Raw genomic sequence first — 22,259 nt, 5'->3', positions numbered from 1 at the left:
TGGTGTCCAGATATCTTTCAAGAACCCAACTTACCGCTCCAGCTGGTGGTAACCTTCAGGAAGCCTCCCTGTCCGAGCATGCAGCATATTTTTCAACACGGAGATCTTCATTGAAATCTACAGGGTCCTTGGCACTCTGCACTCGGCAGCCCCTGTGCCCCTGGTGGTGTAGCTTCTGTGATGATGGTTGGCCCCTGTAAAGATGATCTTAAACCCAGGAGCTGTAAGCAACCTCTGATCTAAGGCCCACTGAGCCCCATTGGCTAAAATTGGGCCTCTGCACTTTGCACCCGGCCATCCTAGGGCCCCTGGTGCTGCAATTTGAGTGCCCAACTGAACCTTAGAGAACCTTGGTTCTAACCCCCAAAAACTATTCTTGCAGGTCATTTTCTTACCTGCAAACCGATAACCTTCTTTTCCCCATAGGACACAATGTTGTGATTTTTGTTCCTAAAAATGTTTTGTCGAGCTTAACTTTTGTATGAAAAAAAATGTAACTAAATTGCAAACCTGAGAAATCTTACTTTCCTTGTATTGTAGGCTCCACTGTGTGATATCTAGGCATATCACCCAGAGTAGTCAATGTAATTCAAATGTAAAGCAAAAGTAATCAAAAGTAATTTCTGTGTAATTTAAACTGCTTTTAAAAGCACATACAAACCTGTAACAATTGCAAATCCATTCCCAATTGCATTACCTTGTAAAGTTTTACAATTGCAGCAAGTACAATTTACCAACCTGTACCATGACCTGATTGGTTCTAGAAATAAAACATAAGCATACCATTTTTATACTTACCCAATTGGTCTGGATTCTGTCTCTGAGTGAGTGTAATCAGTTCTTGATTGAGTGAATACAATAAATGCTTAACACACCCTCCTGATAAGCCTAGCTGCTCGCCCACACAACTAAAAAGAGAGCTGTTCGTACTTATCTAATTTCGCCTCTGCTATACTTCTGGGGACTCCCCGGACTCTGTGCACACTATACCTTACTGTCGTATAGTATATACAGAAACAGCTTCCTAAAAAGGCACGTCATGAAAATTTTATATCAGGTGGCTGACGTTGGGTGAGAAATGATCTGAAGCTTTCCTTGGTCCACAACATACCATATTTCCTCAGCCGGGAATGAAATACGGTAAAAGCTTTGCCAAATTTGATGGGGGTGTGTGTAGAAACAGACCCACGTTTATTTGTGAGGTTAAAGGGCTAACTCCGGCAATTCTTTTAAGGCATAAGTCAGTTCTTTTGCAGAGCAGCATGAATGTTACCACTACATAAGCATCTGGAGGCTTCTGTCTGACAGCATTCAAATGAATTTTAAGCCTGATAAAGTTGAACGCGTATGGATGAAGATATCGGAGCTGGCACAAAAGCAGGAACCACATGTAAAATCTGAAGTTTAACAGAACCAGTAGCACAAAAGTGTGAATGTGGGGACTTGTACACAGACTAGTAGTAGCAAGCCATAATCTAGAATGATCCAGTGACTGATCCAAGACATAACGATGAATCAGTTCAGTAAAGAAGATCCAGTCAAAAAAGCCTCAGATATATTAAAAAAAAAGCATCTGGAAAAGGCAATCCAGTAATCATCTAGAGGTTAGTACAAGGATCACTTGGTCAGAGGACAAGCTTTGTAGGTCATTTGACACAGTACATAAACAGAATGTATTTCCAAGAAAGTAGTCATACATCACGTACTAGGTATGGGCAGTCCTATTCATTTGTAGATCATCTAATATTAACACAAATTGCGCAAATGTTTCCAGTAAAAAGGAGGGCAAAAAAGGCTCAGGGAAAAGGAAAGGTGCGCCTGGATTTTGCAGGAGGTGCAAGGTGTTTGTAGCAGGACATAATCTGAGCTGCATTACTTTGGCTGAAAGCTCTGCCTTGTCAACAAAATGTCTCTTCTTACTGTAGTGCAAGCTTCCTGGTCATGCTAACAGGCTAAGCGATTTCCTATTTATTAATCCGTAGTTGGCAACCGCTCTTCTAAGCCCAGTCAGAAGCCACATGATCAGGGCACAAGTCGGGAGTACATAAGGGTAGACAATTTTCTCAGAGTTGACGCCGTCCACCCTGCCAAGAAGTTGGGCCCCCCTGAAAAATATGATGAACGTGTTCTGGTGTAAATTTCAAAGACTGGGACACATCCAGCAGAACCTGTACGTTGACTGTAATTGATCCACAACATCGTGCAGGCACGGAGAGGGGTTTCTTATTTCTGACTCCAGCTGGACCCAGAACAAAGGCAGAATTTGAGGCGTCATCAGGCCTCCTTTTGTTCAAGTCTCCTGGCTGAGAGCAGGCTGGAGTCTCACAACTAGACGTAAATGCAGTTGAGGAGAAACAAAGTGACACACCTTGTTAGCATTTCAGACGTACTTAAGTGAAGTATGCTTTTGACTTGGTTTAGTCCCTGTTTACAAAATATGCATGAACTGCAAGAAAGTTAGATGTGTTGGTCTTTCCGAGTATTAACACAAAATAAATTGCATTTATATAGAACTTACTACCCCTGATGAGGAGTTTAAATAATATAAATAACGCTATTGGTTTCTTTTATAGCACTGCTCATCCCAATGCAGGGTGTTAAAGAGCTTTATATCCCATAAGCGTATTAGATATACAATAAATCCTATAAGTTTGTAAATGACTGTACAGGCTAAGTTACATAAAAACAATGGTGGTTCCAAGGTATATTAGTCACATACCATCCTTCATAGCTCACTGTGCTATATTAGAAGGATTACATTGTAACTGCAAATAACATTCATATCTCTATGTTCAAAGAAGTAACCCCTTTGTTTTGGAAGGAATGGATTGATAAAGGCATTTTCACCCCACAGCACTTGATGAAAGACGGCGCCTTTATGCCCTTTCCAGCCCTCCAATCCCTCTATCATACCTCTTCACAACATGCCTCTCAATTCACTACACTCATAGACATCCTTACTCGTCATTATGCCCCTTTGCACTCCACTCCCACTACCTCTTCAAACCAAGTCCCTCCCTCTCCAACTCCTATTGATTTTTTTATCTCCATTTAAAGCAGCTACCATATATAAACTGATCTCCCATCCTCCTGCCATTAGAATTAAATCTTCCCTTGAACTCCAATGGGAGGAAGACCTGAATCTTGATCTTCCTATACATACCTGGGAATTGCTTTGGTCCAGAATTCACACTACTTCTCGTTCCGCCAGCATAAAGTAAACTTAATTCTATTTTTATAATAGATTATTTTTGACCCCTTATGACCTACACCGCTTTCGTTTATTAGATTCCCCTAAATGTTGGTCATGTCCTCATATTAGTGCAGATCTCCTGCATATGTTTTTTCATTGCCCTCGCACTAACGCCATGTGGACCACTATTTGGACCAAACTTAACGATATCCTTCAACTGAATGTTCCCTTTCATATTAACCACGTTTTCCTGGGCAATCTCTCCCTTGTTTTTTGCAAATTATAAGGATGTTGGTTCTTTTATTAATCTTTTCTTAGCAATTTCCTTTCAAATTATTACTGTTAATTGGAAGGATACCTCTAATATCTCTTACTAAGCTTGGTGGAATCTACTATGTCATCCTCACAGAATGGACAGAGCCTATGCAACCTCCACCTCCTTGTCTAGAACGTTAACATGAATTTAGCAATTATTAAATTCTTATTGTTATATATTACAAATAGTTTTTGGCTTTATGATGCTTCTTCTCTTCTCCTCTCCTTCTCTTATCTGCTTTCCCTTTCTTCTCCTTCTTCTCTCTTTCTTTTCTTCTTCTTTTTCTTTTTCCTCTCTTCTTCTCAGTTAAAATCTCCAAAATGCTTTTTCACTAAGTACATTTTTCTTTTATAGGACATTTTATCAACTTGCTTAGTTTTATACTTCAATGTTGTTAATTGCTCCTATTATGCTACTGTTTGCACCGATGTTCTACATTGTTTTAAATTCTCAATAAAGCATTTTAAACTCAAAAAAAGCAGTAACCCACTTACCTATCTACATAAAATTAAATCTATCATCTACAAGTAACATGATGTGCTTTGTAGGAGACAAATTAACCCTCTATGCTACAGTAATAGTCAAAATTGGGGCTAAACAAAACACAGACCTTTCAGGCATGTGCCTTAACCTCCAGAGTTATCTTACCATTATTATTCACTCAGATTTACTGGGAACATACAGATCTCTGCAGCAGGTGCCTTAACCCCATAAGACATTTTAAAATTCAGGCTTCGCAACCAATTAACTATAACAGATAATGTCAGTTTTTTCCTTGTTGCAACTTCTTTGTGTAAGAGTCAAATGAGGAACCTATTGTTTAAAAAGTAACTGCTGCGCTGGGCTGCATTATTGGAAAAGGGCAGAAATGTGGCGAATTTATTACAGCACAGAGCATTCCTGTCCTTTCCCCGGCACCTGTGCACTATGGGCTGCCTAGTGCCAACGCAGGCATCCGTGCACCAGGGTACAAGAGTGCCTGTGTTGCATGCAGGATTGGTTTTGTATGAGCAGGGGCACCTTCCGGCACAAAAACAATCCTCAGAGCCATATTTCTCTATGGGTGCCGCTTGAGATGCCTCTTCCTGTGATGTCAATTCCTGTGATATGATGTCTTGCGCCGTGATGTCATTTACAGACTCTCTAACTAAGGGGTTCGTCCGCCATCCTCACTGAAATGACCCCCCGCCACATTAGGATGGCTGGGGGGTCCGCGGCGGACGGGAAGACTGTCCGCCGGTTTTCCGCCGCAGTCGCCTTGCGACCGTGGCGGAAAAGGTCTAATATGGTGGCGGTGTCTATCAGACACCGAAAGTCAAATTAGGCTGTGCTTTGGGGAATGCCTTTCCGTGGCGGCATTAAAGGCATACAGTCTTTGCTTTGGGGGCCCGTTGCGGGCCCCCAGGGTGAAGGGGGGATGGGAGGTGCACATGGGGGGTACCTATGGTACCCCCCTGTGTTTCAAAGTACAACATGGCAGGCAAGGCCTGTCATGTTGTGCTTTGAAATGCACAACATGCATTTTTAGCATTGTGGCGGGCGGTGCTTTCAGCATCCCCTGCCGCAATGTTAAAAATGCGGGATGCACCCGCCACTGTGGCGGGTGCATCCTAATTCGACGCACGGGACCTCCGCCATTATGGCGGACGGTCCCTTGCCACGACAGGATGGCGGCCGGACAAAGTCCGTCCGCCTTCCTAATCGACCCTTAGGTTTGCCTCCCCCCCCCACACTTCTTTCAGGGCTTGTGCCCTGCACTTTGATGCAATGCGCCTCGACGCGAAGACAACCGCTCTTCTCAGCCCAGTCGGAAGCCACGTGATGACCTGCGATGCGGCGCAAAGGCATGTGTACATAACTGCAAGTGGAATGAGAGCAGTCTTTTTTGTCCGTGACTTTCCACCACACACAGTGAGCGACGTTCATGGCTTCCATTCCATTCAGAAGAGAGGAGAACCAGTAACCGTTTAATCGTGCCCTCCCGCTTGTACACCGCAGAACGGCATGTTCCTTTGCTTCCATGAATGGAGTGTGGCTGGAAGGCACCTCGTTCACCTGGCAGCTGTACAGTACACCGCGCTGGGGTCGCAGAGATTTAATGAGGCCCGTGCTAGCGTCTGTTTCTCCGAATAGAGGCCAGCTGCACCTCACACAATCCGAGCACGAGATGTTGTCAGCGGCCATCAGCATGTACTGTTCTGCATTTCTTGTCACGGATCCAAGCAAACTTTGGACCTACCGCTCGGTGGGGCATACCGCTGAGTCCGCAAACATAAAATAAGTTCAGCAAAGCTTAAATCCCAAAGGAAAAGGGACGTGACAATGCAGCAGGGATTTCTTCAAATGTCTATAGCGGCCAGTGGCGTCGGTGACGTAACATAGGCCTCGCAACCCCCACACCCCCAGTACTGTACCCTGGGACATGAGAGCTCCTGATTAAAACTGGAGGGAGGCAGGGGGGGGGGGGGGGGGCACTCAAGTTTTGTTACTAACGCAAAATCATGGGGCCACCCCACAGAGGGCCTTCAGAGGGGGGCTCCCATACCATACACATATTTATTAGAATTAGGCTGAATGAGGGCCCTCTGGAAGCGTTGGGGGTCGGCCGCGTCGCAGGGGCTTGCGTTACACCCGTGATAATGTCACCTTGTGCCTTTTCAATTGGGTTGTTTATATATGTGCTTCACATTGAATAAATCAGCGCCATGTTTGCGTCGATTTTTCTGTTGCAGTTTGCACCTGAGCATGTAATAACTAAAGTTAAATATGATTCTTGCATGAGAGCCTTGGCAGTGCACAATATGCACGGTATGGAAGTAGTTGCAAAAGATATATAACGTCTTTTAAAAAATTAATAGCATTGTAAAAACGGAAAACACTTTGCAGGCAACTAACCTGAGGGCGAGACTGCCACCTGCTGGACAAAATCTTCAAATTTCTGCCACCGAAGTCCAGCGCTGGGAAGGGCACTGCAGTATAAAGTGCCTCTATAATCCAAGCACCAGATATATTTTTCGGAGACAACGATGCTGACTATTCCATACCCAGGGCCACTGTAACCCATCCAGCTCTCGGCAAGCTAACAAGAAAAAAACGAAAGAAGAACACAACATAAACTTTGTGTAGAAAGAAACCACAAAACCATTCTAAAAGTCATTTACAATACAAACATATCTTGTCAGGCGGTTACAAGAAACTCCCAAAGTGTCAAAGTATATTTATTTCAGTTACTAAAAACCATAATGTTTTACACAGCTGGATCAGTAGAAGTAACTCCGTTACCCACCGTGGCATTGCCGTCAAACCCAGATCTACAACTACATTGCCTCGTGGTTTACTCAACCTAGACAGCTAATCTTAACCACAACCTTCCTTGCCTTTAACCATATCCCTAGCTCTCACCAATATTAACGTACTATACAGTAAGTGGCTTATATATATACAAGGGCGTAGGAGACATGACATTTCTGCTGGGAGGAGGGGAAGCGACAACCTGGGTGAGAGCCGAGCCAGGATTCCAGCTTACATGTTATGATGACTATGATCAAGTCTTTAAAATAAAAACAACACTTCAACATTTCTCTGGTGTCTCAGTTAAGAAAATGTGATGATATCACTGAATTGAGTGACATAGCATCCTCATACCCTGAAGACCTTCCCACAAGTTACCTAAAATGCGTCATTTTTTTGTGTTTGCTGTTTTTACAGCCTATATTGTCATTAAACGTGAAGCAAGATTATTTCATTTTAACCATATACAAGTGAGGGTTCTGTAGAGCGCAGATTCAGAACTAAATCACTTCAACGTGCTCTCAAACTGAACAGCTAAGGAAAATGATACATAATCAAGTAAAAAGATGGCTCTGAATCACACAATTTGGTCAAGCTGGGAAGCCGTGGTTTGTTGTGTTATGAGTATTTGTAAAACACACCATCACACAGGAGGGAATCTTGGCTCTGTGGCAGGTGTTCGTCTTGGAAGTCCTAGGGCTGGCGTGGCGTCTATGCAAAGAGCTATTTCATCCAATTCTTACGGAACTCAAGAATTGAAGGAGATGCTCTGATGAATAGTGGCAGGCAACTGCGGTGCGTCCATTGGGGCGTAGGGGCGTAGCCCCACCAGCCACCATGGACGCATCGCGGCTGCCGGCCGTATCTAAATAAAATACACGCTGAACAATGAATCAGCCGCCGGGAATTGCCAGGGGGGGTGGCCTGCTGCAGCTTGAGTGACAGTCCACACACTCAGGCTGCAGCAGACGTAGTGCGCAGTCTGGGGAACTTACAGTGCGCATGCTTGGGAAAGTTGGCAACTTTCTCAAGCATGCGCACTGCAAGTTCCCCAGCGGGACCCAGGGGTCCTTGTTCGCCTGCCACAGTGCCACAGTGCCACAGCCCGGGTTTCCAAAGGGCGACAGGGCGAGGGCAAATGTGCCCCCCTAGCCAATCCTGGCGCTGCATGCAGCGCCAGGATTGGCTGGTCCACCGGCGCAGCATCCCATTGGATGCTGCGCGTGGGGGTCAGTGGACGGAGGTTAGGAGGAGGCGCGTACCCGGGACCAGACGGCAAGGATGGTGACCTCGTACCCGCTCCCCGAGGGCTTCACCGAGATCGAGGTGTTCGGACTGGGCACTGCTCTGCTCATTGAAGGTGGGTGGGTATGTGTCTATTATGAGTGCGTGCCTCCTTTTGGGCAGTTCAAGTGGTATGACAGGTGCGTGTCAGGAGCCTCAACGCTGCCCTCCCTGCTCATAGAAGATTCATGCTGCGTGTGTGTTGTACGTGTACGTACAACACACAAACAAAGCAACCATCTATAAGCAGCACGCATGCCACCTCTGCCCTGCTCACCTGGGGCATTTTGTTGGAAAGTACGCTTGTCTCGGGTCTTGGTGTGTGCTGTGGGCGCGTTTTAGACACCAGTAGCGGGTGCTTGGGGGACAACTTGGAACTTCCCTTCTCTTGAAAGGTGAGTATGTGGTGTGTTGTGGGTAAGTGGTACGCAACACATGCCTAAACTTGGGCACTTCAGAAGTAAAGCAAATGCGTGCCAAGGGGTCTTGGGTACTGCAATGCTCCCAAAAGGTGGCTACATGGGCACTGTGATTGTTGTGAGTACGTGCTGTACGCCACATGCCTCCTAATAGACAGTTCAGAGATGAGGCAGAGGTCTGTCACGAGTTTTGGGCAGTGCTGCTCATAGACGTGGCGGTGTGTATATTGTGAGTACGTGGAACGCGGCTCGTGCGTGTGAGAAGTTGGCCTGATATGCAGTGCTCACTATTCTAGTGATCACTATGTATCATTCCAAACGACCCTTATTGATGATTGGTTGGGTTGTAAGTCAAGCTGATAGACCAGCTATCCTAGTAGCATGGACAAGAGCAGTCTTTAGGCTAAACTCTAGAGGGCGTGTTAAGCCAGCTGTTTTACCATCACATTTACCCTTTGAACACCAAGTGAAAGGACACCACACAAGTTGTTATGAAAATAAAAGTATATTTATTTATAACAGTACTACCCTGAACTCTTTATAAGTCAGGGAGCTAAGCACAATACAAAACTCTTAAAGAAATACTGAAAGTCGCACAATTTACACAAATGCCCGAGGGGCACGAAAAACCATATACTACAAAAGTGGAATGCGAATTACTAGCAGGTAAGTAACTATTCTCAGAGGCTTTGGGATCGCTAGGACTAGACTACTGAACCTTTAGATTACGAGCAGGAGGCCTAGGGAGATCGGGTGCAGAGTGTGCACTCTCACGCGGGATGCGGAACAAAGTCTATGGAGGCTAGAAAATGCAAAGTTAGTGTTATCGGACGAATCCGACTAGGTAGAGCTGAAACGAAAAAGGATCTGGACACTTAGATAGTTAAGCTATGCTGGAGCACCGAAATGCTCAGGTTACCTAGCCCAGGGGCTGCGGCTGCATAGGTCTGAAAAGACGTCGGGAATCCTCGTTGCAGTCTATGGAGCCTGAAAGAAGAAGTTGCTGGCAGGCGACCAGTGATGAAGTTCGATGTGATCCAAGCCTGGATCGATGAAGATGGAGACCTGTAAGCAGAGGGGACCAAGTCCTGAATCACTAGCCAGTGATTAGGTGGGCACCAGGATGGCACCGGGCGAAGTCACCTTGACCAGGTGAGTGGGCGACGCTGGGCTCTACAGTCTCTCGGACCAGGAGGCATTGTCGGCGACCAGGATGGAGGTGCGAGCTGTCCCACGGTGGTATCTGCTGTCGACGTCGCTGGACCCAGGATTGGGGCAACAACTCTTGGCAAATGCAAGCCCACGCGGTGGACTCAAAACGGCGTCTGGAGTGGACCAGGAGGGTCCGGGGTGCTCCTCTGTTGGAGGGGAGCAAGGGCCAGTCTGGAGCAACCAGACCAGCGGTGTTGTCGTCGTGGTTCGTCATCAGAAGGGCCACTAGCCAACGGGCAAGTGACCTGTACAACGCGGTGAGCAGCAAAGAGCAGAAGGGCCCCACGCAGATCTCGTGGATGCTGGGGGGCTGGACTTCGGTGCTGGAGCTGCTCAGGGTTAGGGCTTCTCAAACCCCAAAGCACTCACTCGAGGGTCCCTCGGCGGTCGTGCTGGGCAAGCGTCGTGCAGTCTTGAAGATGGTCGGTCCCTCAAGGTCTCGTCACACCCACGAATCTCAGCTGGGCTGATGATGCAGGTAGAGGTCAGAGGTACCAGGGAAGCCGGTTCTCGTCGAGCTGGGCAGTCTTGATCCGGAGGAGAGACTTACAGCAAACCGCGATGCTTGGATGGTGCCTGCGGGTGCAGGGTGACTACTCCTTAGTCACAAGGGAGAAATCTTAGGAAGAAGTCTTGAGTTCCTTTCGTAGAAAGTAGTTTCAGGATTCAAAGATGATCGGATTTGGAAGGGGGCCTGCTCCTACCTTTATCCTGAGAAAAGGGGCTGGCACGCGACTAAGTCCAGCCCTATGGGTGGGACTAGGAGGGGGGTGGTTACACCCCTCTCCTTTGTCCGGTCTCTCCCCAGCTCAGGGGCTGGTGTGCCCCAGGAACTGGTTTGAGCCGGCATATGCACAGTGAGCACCGGGGTGCCACTTGCAGTCACCTTCCTCTATAGCCCTGACTACCTGGGATACACAAAACCCTGTCTGGGATGGTGCTAGCACCGCCCCTGACAGGAAACCCTTTGTCCCAGCACTCCTCGCTGGAAGGACTCCCAGCAGCAGGAGGTCAGACTTGTGTCTCGGTGGCAGCATCCATTTTGTGGAGCTGAGGCTATGTTCAACTTTAACCGGGGTTACAGGCTACCAACATGTCTTCTCCCTCTAGAGGGGTGGCATGCTACCCCCGTCGCCAGAACTGGCGAGGGGGTAGTATTCCAAAGCGTATGACACCTTACACGACATGTTTAGATAATGTCAGGCCAAAGTTACCATAACCGCGAGGATTATAAGGCACTTAAGAGTATATGGTCTGATGCTATCATGGAAACGGCTAAGGGATAGATCCCGAAAGCCGCAGACAGGCTCAGCTCATGCCAGAGCACTATCTCACACGATTCCAAGCACTCTGCCTTCAGGATTGTTAAGGCCTGCCATAGGAGTGACTGATAGGAGATCTGTGTGCCCATTTTAGGTTTAGAAATAGGTATACTATATCTAAAGCAAAGGGTGATTACACCACCTTGCCCCAGCTGTCAAGCAGCTAGTTGTGTCAGTTTTGGATGGCCAGCCAGGGGTGGCATAATACATGCTTCAGCCCCTGGTAGGCCCTGGGTACACCTATGCCCTGGATACCTAAGGTATACTGTACAGGGACTGATAAGGTGACTCAGTATCCAACCAGATATGTAACTAGGGTACATGCAATCCATTTTAACAGAGAGATCAGTGGGCCTGGGGTCCTGAATAGCAGGGCCCCAGTTCAACTAAGTCAGAAAACCAGCAAAACACCAGGCAAAAAGTTGGGGGCAACCATAGTCAGGGATCTACCTTCCTACAGTGCGTCTCCTGGGCAGGTCCGAATAAGGCAGGTGCGCGCCAGGGGTCTTGGGTAGTGTGCCCTGCTCATAGCAGGTGGCCACATGTTTGTTGTGATGACTCGGTGCTCGACTCATGCCTCCCTAGCCAGTTTACTCATTGGGCAGGTGCGTGCTGCTCATTGAAGGTGACTACATGTGTGACCGCGACACGCCTTCCTGGACAGTTCCTTCCCGAGGCAAATGCGTGCCAGGGATCTTGGCACAGACGGCGGATGCATGTGTGTTGCGAGTACATGTTACACGACACGTGGCTCCCCTGGGGCAGTGCAGACGTGAGGGAGGTGAGCGATACACAGGCATGGAAAGAGGAAGCCATGACAGTTAATAGGTGTGATTGTTTAAAATAAAGGATTGGGTTTGAGTGTTGCAATAAGTCATGGTAGGGGTTTAAATGATAGGGTTACTGTTAGGGCTGGTTATAATATGCAACAAGCATTTGCAATGCAATAGGTCTCGCATTAGGAAAGTTTGAGGTATTGGTATTGTAAATGACAAATATTTTATTTATGTGTTGGTTTTGAAAATAGCGAAATTAATAGCTTTGTCATTTACAATACCAATAGTTTTAACTTTTACAAACGTGACACCTATAGCATTTCTAATGCAACATGTTTTGTATTTACGTGACTTAGATGTATTGATATTACAAACAACAATGGCTTTAATTTTTTTAAATAATTAATACTTAAATAAAAGTGATTGTAATTTATAATGGCAATAGCTTAAACTTTTGTAAATAACTTTTGTGAAGATTATGTTCAGTGTATTTTATTGTGACGAAAATCCAAGAACAGAAGTGAAATATTAACATCTTTTTGTGACATTTGTAATAAAGCTTGAAACACTGAGAGAACATATTTGAACCAGTGATGCTGTGGTTGCGCTGAGTGATGCTGTGGTTGCGCCGAGTGATGATGTGGTTGCGCTGAGTGATGCTGTGGTTGCGCTGAGTGATGCTGTGGTGGTGCTGAGTGATAATGTTTGCTTATATTGGCTCCATGAAAAAAAAAACGAGCGCAAGAAAAGTTGTGATGTAAGATCTTCAGTGTGGGATACCCGCTGTATAAAGGAAGGTGTGTCCAGGAAAGGATTTAGTAAAGCAAAGATGCAGCATTTTGTGTTAATAAAAAGCGAACGTTATGTTGCTTACAAGTTTAACCCTCAACATTAATGCTGTGATGTGGCACGACTCGTAGAAATGTAACGTGGTGACATGAGAAGGACTGTACATATGAGCTGGGATTGAAAGAAAGGATAGAAGCATACCACGCTCCTTCTGGCCGGCAACCACAAAGCTGAAGCCATTAATCCAGTAGTCTAACAAGGTCCTGCGTTTCGTTAGAATGGTGCAAATATCTGCGCACAATTGAAAAGGGCATTATCTGACCCGGAAATATCTGAATTATGTAGTGATGCTGATGGGGCACAGATCAACCCTGCCAAAAAACTGAAGGGTGACCCTAAGAGCACAGCTGCCATCCTTTCAGGGGTGGGATGCTTTGGTGTGCTGGTCTGGTTTTCTGGGTGCATTGGCTCAAGTTTTTTTCCATGTAATTGATTGGGTGTCTTGGTAAGTTGCTTTTATGTGAATGTCTGACTTATGACTGCGCATTCCTTTCAGTGTGCACTTGCTTCAGTTTACTTTTTGAGTCACTGTCTAGTTTGCTGGATGTATTGCTTTCATTTTTCTTTCATTAAACTGTTTGGCTTGCTTGGTGCTTTTATGTTGGTGCCTGCATGCTGAGGTGTACTCTTCTTCAGTTTAAATGTATGTGACTGGCCTGTTGACTAGCACCCTGCTTTCAAAGTGAAGGTTCACACTAGCTTTAGTTTACTTTTGTATGGTTGACTGCATGCACTATTTTGCTGGATGCATTGCTTTAAGTTACTACTTGATGCATTGCTTTCAGTTTGCTTTCAAGTAATTGCCTCTCATTTTCCCAATGCTTTGTGAAGGCTGTTTCCCAACTGCTGTGCAACTTCTTCTACTCTTAGAGCTGAGATTTTCATGAAAGTCTTATAGTCTGAATTCAGCACCTGAGCGTAATAGGACGGAATGTATGAAGCTCTGTGGTTATACAGAATAAGCAGCTACCTATGTTATGCCATCTATTAATGTAATAACTGCACTTTCACAATTGCTTTATTAACCTTCCTGCTTTCTCAAATTTGCTTGAAAATGCACGATTTTTCTTCTTTTTTTTCAAAATTTTCTGGGGGGGGGGGGGGGGATACCCCACCATACCCCCCTTTTGGGGTTCGGGCTCGCTCGCTACGGTGCTGTATGCAAATCACTTTGCGCCCAACCACTTTGAAATGTTACCCACTGCCCCTGGTGGCAGGTCGCTCCAAGCTTTCGGAGTCATGTAGGAAGAAGGCCAAACCATCGATTCTGGTTCTGAATATTCATTGGATGTGTGAAAGAAGTAGTCAGGCCAATCGTAGGAGTCTGGATGAAGTGTGCAATGAAATTGGTTTATTGAAAACAAGAGAGGTGGGCCCATGTTGATTAGTCCTTTGAATGTGTGTGTGAGGCATCGGAATTGTGCTTTTTTGTGCCCTCAAAGCCAGTGGGGGTTTCTGAGGTGCAGTGTGCTGTGTGTATGGTGTGGTAGTTTAATTCTGGCTGCAGAGTTATGGATGGTATTAACGCCTTAACCGCAGCAGTTTTTCCGCCGCGGTGCGGGTGTTCTAAAGAGTGGGCGGGGCTCTGTTGGCCGACAGCAGCACGCAAGGGGTTAAGTCGTCGGATAATTTGTTTCTGATTCCAGCTTAGAGGGTGTTCCCATAGTCAAGCCTGCTTGTGACAAGGGTGTGAATGACAGTTTTGCAGGTGTTTGTTGGTTGGGAGCCAATTGAAGTTTTGAACCAAGAATTGCATACTGTACATTTCAGAGAATATTGGATAACATCCTTCTCTTTTTCGTTTAACACCAAAGGTTAGTACTTTGTGTTCAGTTTTTCAATTATTGCAATTCAGATCATGTTGATATATGGAGTTAAATAAAAAATATTATCACACCTCAAATCAAACTGTCACTATGGCCACACATATACATGTACGTAAATCTCCTGGCTTAAAAAACAACAATTCTAGGCGAGACTCATCAGTTTAATGACGGCAAATAAACATTTAACAGAAACAAGCATTGGCAAAGCCAAATCAGTCTTGCTTATGCGAGACCTATGGCCATGGGCATCCGCAGAAATGTTTCCAGGGTGGGCAACATTTTAACTTCATCACCATCCCCCGAAATGATTGAGCACAAGTATTAAATACATTTAAAAAAATCTAATAAGACAAAGAGCTTAAATAAACAAAGAAATCCATAGAGGGAAGAGAAAAATCTTGTGAGGCGCCACATCAGACAACCTGGCAAGTAATAAAACAGAGGGAAAAACTAACAAGCATTTGCAATGCAATAGGTCTCGCATTAGGAAGATTTGAGCTATTGGTATTGTAAATGTCCAATTTTTTTATGTGTTGCTTTTGAAAATAGCGAAATTAATAGTTTTATCATTCACAATGCCAATAGTGTTAACTTTCGTAAATGTGACACCTATAGCATTTGTAATGCAATATGTGTTGTATTAACGTGACTTAGATGTATTGATATTATAAATAAAATGGCTTTTAATTTTTTTAATAATTAATACTTAAAAGTTACTGTAATTTATAATGTTAATAGGTTTTGTAAATAACTTTTGTGAAGATTATGTTCATTGTATTTTATTGTGACAAAAATCCAAGAACAGAAGTAAAATATTAACATCTTTTTGTGACATTTGTAATAAAGCTTTAAACATTGAGAGAACAACTTTGAACCAGTTGTTGTTCAATGGTTGCACAGATTGATGCCGTGGTGGTGCTGAGTGATGTTGGGGTGGCGACGAGTGATGCTGTGGCGTTCAGTGATGCTGTGGTAGCGCATAGTGATGGCGTGGTGCCCCTGAGTGATGTTGTGGTGGTGCCGAGTGATGCTGTGGTGATGTGATAGATAGAGTGAGTGCGATAGATAGAGTGAGTGCGATAGAGTGAGTGCGATAGATAGAGTGAGGGTGATACATAGAGGGAGGGCGATAGATAGAGGGAGGGCGATAGATAGAGGGAGGGCGATAGATAGACAGATAGAGTGAGGGCGATAGATAGACAGATAGATAAAGTGTATTTATGTTGCATTGAGTTAAGTGTAAGTATGAGGTGTGTAATTATATTGCACTGAGTGGTATTATGTGGAGTGTATTTACGTTGCATTGAGAATAGTGTAATTATGTGGTGTGTAATTATGTGGCACTGAGTGGTAATATGGGGAGTGTATGTTGTAGTCAGTAGAGTGTAATTTTGTGGCGTGTAATTATGTGGCACTGAGTGGTATTTGGAGTGTATGTTGCATTGAGTGCAGTGTAATTATGTAGCATATAATTATATGGCACTGAGTGGTATTGTTTGGAGTGTATGTTGCATTGAGTGCAGTGTAATTATGTAGCATATAATTATGTGGACATGAGTGGTATTGTGTGGAGTGTGCTGCATTGAGTATAGTGTAATTATGTGGTGTGTAATTATCTGGCACTGAGTGGTATTTGGAGTGTATGTTGCATTGAGTGCAGTGCAATTATGTTGCATATAATTATGTGGCACTGAGTGGTATTATGGGGAGGTAATGTTGTATTCAGTAGAGTGTAATTATGTGGCACTGAGTGGTATTGTTTGGAGTGTATGTCGCATTGAGTGCAGTGTAATTATGTAGCATATAATTATGTGGACATGATTGGTATTGTTTGGAGTGTATGTTGCATTGAGTGCCGTGTAATTATGTGGCGTGTATTTATGTGGCACTGAGTGGGATTTGAAGTGTATGTCGCATTGTGTGCAGTGTAATTATGTTGCATATAATTATGTGGCACTGAGTGATATTATGGGGAGGTAATGTTGTATTCAGTAGAGTGTAATTATGTGGCACTGAGTGGTATTGTTTGGAGTGTATGTCGCATTGAGTGCAGTGTAATTATGTAGCATATAATTATGTGGACATGATTGGTATTGTTTGGAGTGTATGTCGCATTGTGTGCAGTGTAATTATGTGGCACTGAGTGGTATTTGGAGTGTATGTTGCATTGAGTGCAGTGTAACTATGTGGCATGGAATTATATGGCACTGAGGGGTATTTGGAATGTATGTCGCATTGAGTGCAGTGTAATTATGTGGCGTGGCACTGAGTGGTAAGAGGATACATGTGTGAGTTGTAATATACACATTAGTGGTGAGGCACATATATAGAACAATGTATACAAATGTGTTGCATCAAGTGTGGGGTAAAAAATATCTATGTACGTTTTTTACACAGGCTAAACTACAAAAATGATTGGGTAAAGCTGCTGCAAGATTAGAGCATCAGCACTTTCCCATCACAAAATAAGCAGGGATAGCGCAATTCTAAATATAAACTAATTAAAACACCAAATATTTAGCCTTAATTATGAAAAAAAATATAGTTCCATTTAAGTTCTCAATTATTTATGCTGTGTATATATTTCTAAATGTATTCTTCCACAATTATGAGTTAGAGAGCAGATTAAGACTTTAAAAGCTGGTTTGCAAACTAAAACACCCTAATGTAATAGTGCTGCCTATAGAAAACACCGGCTCTCCATTTGAGACAAATTAAGCACTAGTAGGCGACTTTACCCACATATTTATAGCCAGACAGAATACAATAAATAGCATAACTCCAGTTTCCTTCATATATATTCTGCGTGTGTAAAGAGATATTAAGTGCTCCGTCTACAATTAGAGGTTATATATTACCATTACACAATTAAACATGTTTTAAAAATGTGCACATATGCAAGTTTAACCTTTAAACACTATCCCCTCCCCATTTGAACTGTTCGTGAGCTTTGTGTTAAGCAGGGTAAACAAAACACACACCGTGTAAAGCTGCTGCCTCATTAAAGAGCCGGACCTTTATATTCTGCAAATTAGGCACTTTGTTGTAGAGTAGCTCCACTGTAGGTGTACTTTTTTGGTCATGTGTATTTTCTCCTAAGCGCTGTTAGTCCCTAAAAGAATACTTCAGGCATGTTTAACTTGTTCAAACTAGCTGGGCACAGATGCATTTGCACTCATTGGAAAGGCTAAGTAAATCGCTATGTTTGTCGTTATAGCTTGGTAAATAGCAAGGGTGGGGTAAAACAGGTCTATGGTCGTCTTTTTAGACAGGCTAACCCACAAAAATATTTGGCGTGAAGATGCTGCATGTCCAAAGCCACAGCACATTTCCCTCTCAAAATAAACAGAGATCGCACTGGTACATATAAACTGGTGAGTTTGTGGCGCTCAGCAGCAGCAGACAATTGCTATCTGATAATAGCACCAGCATGTTTCCTTTCAAATTAAGCAGTAGAAAAACACTGCAATTAATACAGTTTAGATTTTTAGCTTATATGCTCTTTGTTCTGCTAATTAAAAAAAAAAAACAGGCTTAAAAAACAGGGATGCCTAAAATGTTGGAAGGGAGGCAGCCTGCATCCTGAATCTAGGCCGAAAGAATGTTACTTCATTGTTTAACTGAAATAAAAAAGCTCAACTATAATCAACTCCTAGTCATCGCTGCAACAACATTCTGCCACCTAAGCAAGCTGAGGAAGAAGGGATGCAACCACTGCAAATGTATAACAAGCTGGCTTTTTTGAAGAAGGTCATGCAGCGCTGGTAGTGGAGCAGATGGTCCTGTTTATGACCTGCAGAGTGCGTGTGAAGTGTGCGCGGATGAAGTGACTGGGGGTGAGGGGGTGTGCAGCCTGGTGTGCTGAAGCCTGGCAGCAGAGGCGGCGTGCGCGAAAGAAGTGGCCCCAAGGTAAATGCCCGGTGGAATGAAAGGCCTGTGCTCATACAAACCGGAGTGGGTTTAAAGGCATTTCTGTCCTCAAAAGTGTAAACAAGGTTTCACCGTCAGAGAACGCCACAGTAAAGCATTAACACAGAAAGTGTGGTCAGGGATGTTAACACCACAAAGCTTAAACGGCTTCATGACGTTCATCACTGGGGACTGAATCATAAACATACTGTAGCCTGGGCAAGAAGAGCATCACAGAAATAGGACTTGAATCTTCATTCAGCATCAGACACCTCTATTGTCTGATATGGCATGTGATCCCTCGAGTCTGGCTAAAGTCTGGGCAGCCCTGGAGGCATGGCAAGTTCGATGATTGGTTATCCAATGATTTATCTGGAGCCCTGCTGGTTCCCTAGACTCCTAAGTAGCCTGGGAGCCCATAAGTCGGCGAAACGGAGTATTGATGGGAAGGCAGAGGCTACTTGAGGGTTCAGGCGTACCACCCTGCTATTGGCCGTTTCCAACAAGGGCCGGATTAGGATGACCAATCTGCATCGAGGTGCCTGTATCCCATCAAGAGTTCCAACTACGGTATATGAGAATTACCAAAAAAAAACAAACAACAAAAAAAAAGACACCTCTATTGCTTCATGACAGACACAAACCAGTTAGCGCTGTTTACGGAGTGAGCGAGTCAAAAGATATCTTCATAAGAATGTGCATTTTTTCCAAACCTCAGAAGAGCCCTTAGTTCTCATACCAAAGGAGTAGCTTGCAAGGAGTAAACACAAATAAAGTCGTACAGCAGCCCAATTATATATCAACTTACGGTTGGCATGCAGGCTTTATCACAAATTGTTTGACAAACCATTTGGCGTGGTTAACTTCGCAATAGCTCTACCTAGAAGATTATTGAAGCATCATCCTCGGTAACGGTAAATTATGTTATAATGATTCCTGCAAAAATGACATGGGGGGGGGGATCGGATAAGCGGGACAAGATGGGCAAGAAAAATAAAGCATGACGAGAAGTCCAGTGAAAAGTAGTAACACAGAAACCCGGGAAACTGAAAGCACGGCCAGCCGGCCGTGAAAGCCTTTGATCCGGCATGAAACTGAAAGCACAGCACGGCCGGCCGTAAAAAGCCTTTGATCCGGCAGGGGGTGGAGCGGCACCAAGCTGGGCAACAGATGGCTGGCGATTTGATGCTGTGCACGCGCACAAGCGCATTGACCTAAAAGCGCACGGGCACAGCATCAAATCGCCAGTCTAGGTAAGGTCTGTTTAAGCCCCTATAGTCTCGCTCTGCTCAATGCGCATGCGCATTGAGAGGCGAGACCTAAAAATGACGGGAAAAAAACAAAAACATTCTAAATCAGGTTGATGCGGTTCTAGAGCATGGGTACTCACAAACGTTCTCTCATGGGCCAAATTTACAGTGTGGTTTGTGGCCGAGGGCCGCACTGGTGGGGGCGGGGTCAGAGAGGGAGGGGGGTGGGGCTAGAGCAACAAAAAAACTATAACCATGAGGTTGAACACAGGTCCCTGCATCGGACGCCTTCGTCCGCTGAGCCACCAGACCCGGCATACACACATCTTTCTTTCTCTCTCTCTCTCTCTCTCTCTATCTCTCTCTCTCCCTCCCTCTCCCTGTCTCCCTCTGTCTCACTCACTCTGTCTTTCTCTTTCTCCCTCTCCCTCCCTCTCTCCTCCTTCTCTCTCCCTCCCTCTCTCTCCCTCTGTCTCTCTCCCTCTGACTCTCTCCCTGTCTCTCTTCCTCTGTCTCTGTCTCTCTCCCTCCCTCTCCCTCCATCCCTCTCTCTCCATCCCTCTCTGTCTCCCTCCCTCTCTCTCCCTCTCCCTCTCCCTCTCTATCTCCCTCTGTCTCTCTCTCTCTCCCTCTCCCTCTCCATCCCTCTCTCTGTCTCTCTCCCTCCCCCCCTCTTTCTCCCTCCCTCTTTCTCCCTCCCTCTCTCTCTCTCCCTTCCTCTCTATGCCTCCCTCTCTACCCCACCCTTTCCATCCCTCTCTATCCCTCCCTTTCTCTCCCTCCCTCTCTCTCTCTCTACTTCTGTCTGTCTCCCTCCCTCTGTCTGTCTGTCTCCCTCCCTCCCTCTGTCTGTCTGTCGACCTCCCTGTCTCCCTCCCTCTATCGCCCCCTCCCTATGTCTGTTGCCTTCTGTCTCTCTCCCTCTGTCCCCCACCCTTTCTGTCCCCTGCCCTATCTGTCTTCCTCTCTCTCTGTCTCCCTCTGTCTGTCTCTGTCTCCCTCACTCAGTCTCCGTCCCGCAGTCTCCATCCCTCTGTCTCCCTCCCCTCTGTCTCCCTCCCCTCTGTCTCCCTCCCCTCTGTCTCCCTCCCCTCTGTCTCCCTCCCTCTCTGTCTCCCTCCCTCTCTGTCTCCCTCCCTCTCTGTCTCCCTCCCTCTCGGTCTCCCTCTCTCTCGGTCTCCCTCTCTCTCGGTCTCCCTCTCTTTGGTCTCCCTCTTTCTCGGTCTCCCTCTCTTTGGTCTCCCTCTCTCTCGGTCTCTCTCTCTCTCTCTGTCTCCCTCTCTTTCCCTCTCTCTCGGTCTCTCTTCCTCTGTCTGTCTCCCACCCTTTATCTCCCTCTATCTGTTTTCCTGTCCGTCTGTCTCCCTACCTATGTCGCCCCCTTCCCTATGTCGCCCCATTCCCTCTGTTGCCCCCTTCCCTCTGTCTGTCGCCCTCTGTCGCCCTTCGTCTCCCAGCCTCATTGTGCTCATCTATAATAATGTCCCCCCCTCGCCTCTTTCACTATCTTCTCACGTCAATCCTTTCTCCCTCTTTCCTCTCCCCCTCTCCGTTTGTCTCTACTCCCCACTCCGTCTCTTATTTTTCCTTTTGGCTCTGTCTCTCTCTTTTAACTCTCCTCAGCTCTTAGGTCTCCCTTAGCCTCAACATGGAGGGTTAGTTACATTTTTCCACTACAACATTGTCAAAATCGAATTTTTATTTTTTTCCATTTTTAGTCATATTGTTCTTTAAATGTAGTTATTTCAGTCCTTAGTGTTTTTTCCGGAGTATTTTCACTCTTAGTTGTATACAGCACTCTCCCCATTGCACAAAATCATGAGAATGAAACTTTCAATTTCAATCCGGTCTGTCACTTCACAGTTTTTAAACTAAGAATGTTGGCACTAACCCCGCTCCCCAAACGACGCCCCCACCCACGCCCCTTAGCTTTTTATCTGATCATTGTGGCCTGCTGTGAGGGACTAAAGCTCATGGCCCCTGCTAATTGTGCTGCTTGAAAGCATCAGCAGCTCCCCAAGAACTCAACATCATCTCCTGAGGCCTGGGATGGGGGTAGATGCTCCATGCTGTGTCTCCTCTGCCGCCCCATTGTCACACTGCCCATGACAATGGAACGGCTGACTCTGACCTGCTGGGACTCACACTCGGGCTGTCCTGTAGCAGCCTATCGGTGTCGCCTCAGCAGGAAAGTCGGCCCAGGTATGTGGGCCCATCCTCTGGAACCGGGCCTGGATCCGTGGGGGAGGGGGGGGGGGGGCAAGCGCCCCCTCTTGCCCCCCCCCTGCGGACGCCCATGCCTATGGCCTTTGTAAATGTGTTTTAACCATGCTGTACAGCTGTGCGCCTGCTGGGCAGCATGGCTGAAAGTAAAAAAAAAAAATTTTAAAAGCACACTTTGACGCAATCCGCGCTATTAGAGTCATAATGCTTTTTTTCTTTACTTACTGTCAGTCATGCTGCACAGGAGCCACGCTAATGCACAACATGGCTAAAAAAATGGACATTGCGTAAGTGAGACCTATTGGCTTTGCGGTCTGGTTTTTGATTTTCAAAATCTAGTCATCCTCGAAGTGCTTTAGATTGCAGTTTGGCTTTATGTATTATTAATG

General features: G+C 45.5%; 1 protein-coding gene across 4 annotated transcripts in view; it reads right to left on the bottom strand.

Annotated features, from left to right (window-relative positions):
* TECPR2 (tectonin beta-propeller repeat containing 2) overlaps positions 1 to 22,259 on the bottom strand; it is a 512,189-nt gene that overhangs the window by 275,624 nt on the left and 214,306 nt on the right. For all 4 annotated transcript variants that reach the window (XM_078660212.1, XM_078660215.1, XM_078660213.1 and 1 more), the window contains one exon: positions 6,405 to 6,588. In XM_078660212.1, the coding sequence (XP_078516338.1) occupies positions 6,405 to 6,588 (184 nt within the window). The remainder of the gene's footprint in view (positions 1 to 6,404; positions 6,589 to 22,259) is intronic.

Source organism: Lissotriton helveticus, chromosome 9, assembly GCF_964261635.1.
Source record: "Lissotriton helveticus chromosome 9, aLisHel1.1, whole genome shotgun sequence".
Taxonomy (NCBI): Eukaryota; Metazoa; Chordata; class Amphibia; order Caudata; family Salamandridae; genus Lissotriton; species Lissotriton helveticus.
This window is presented reverse-complemented; position numbering and strand designations above follow the sequence as displayed.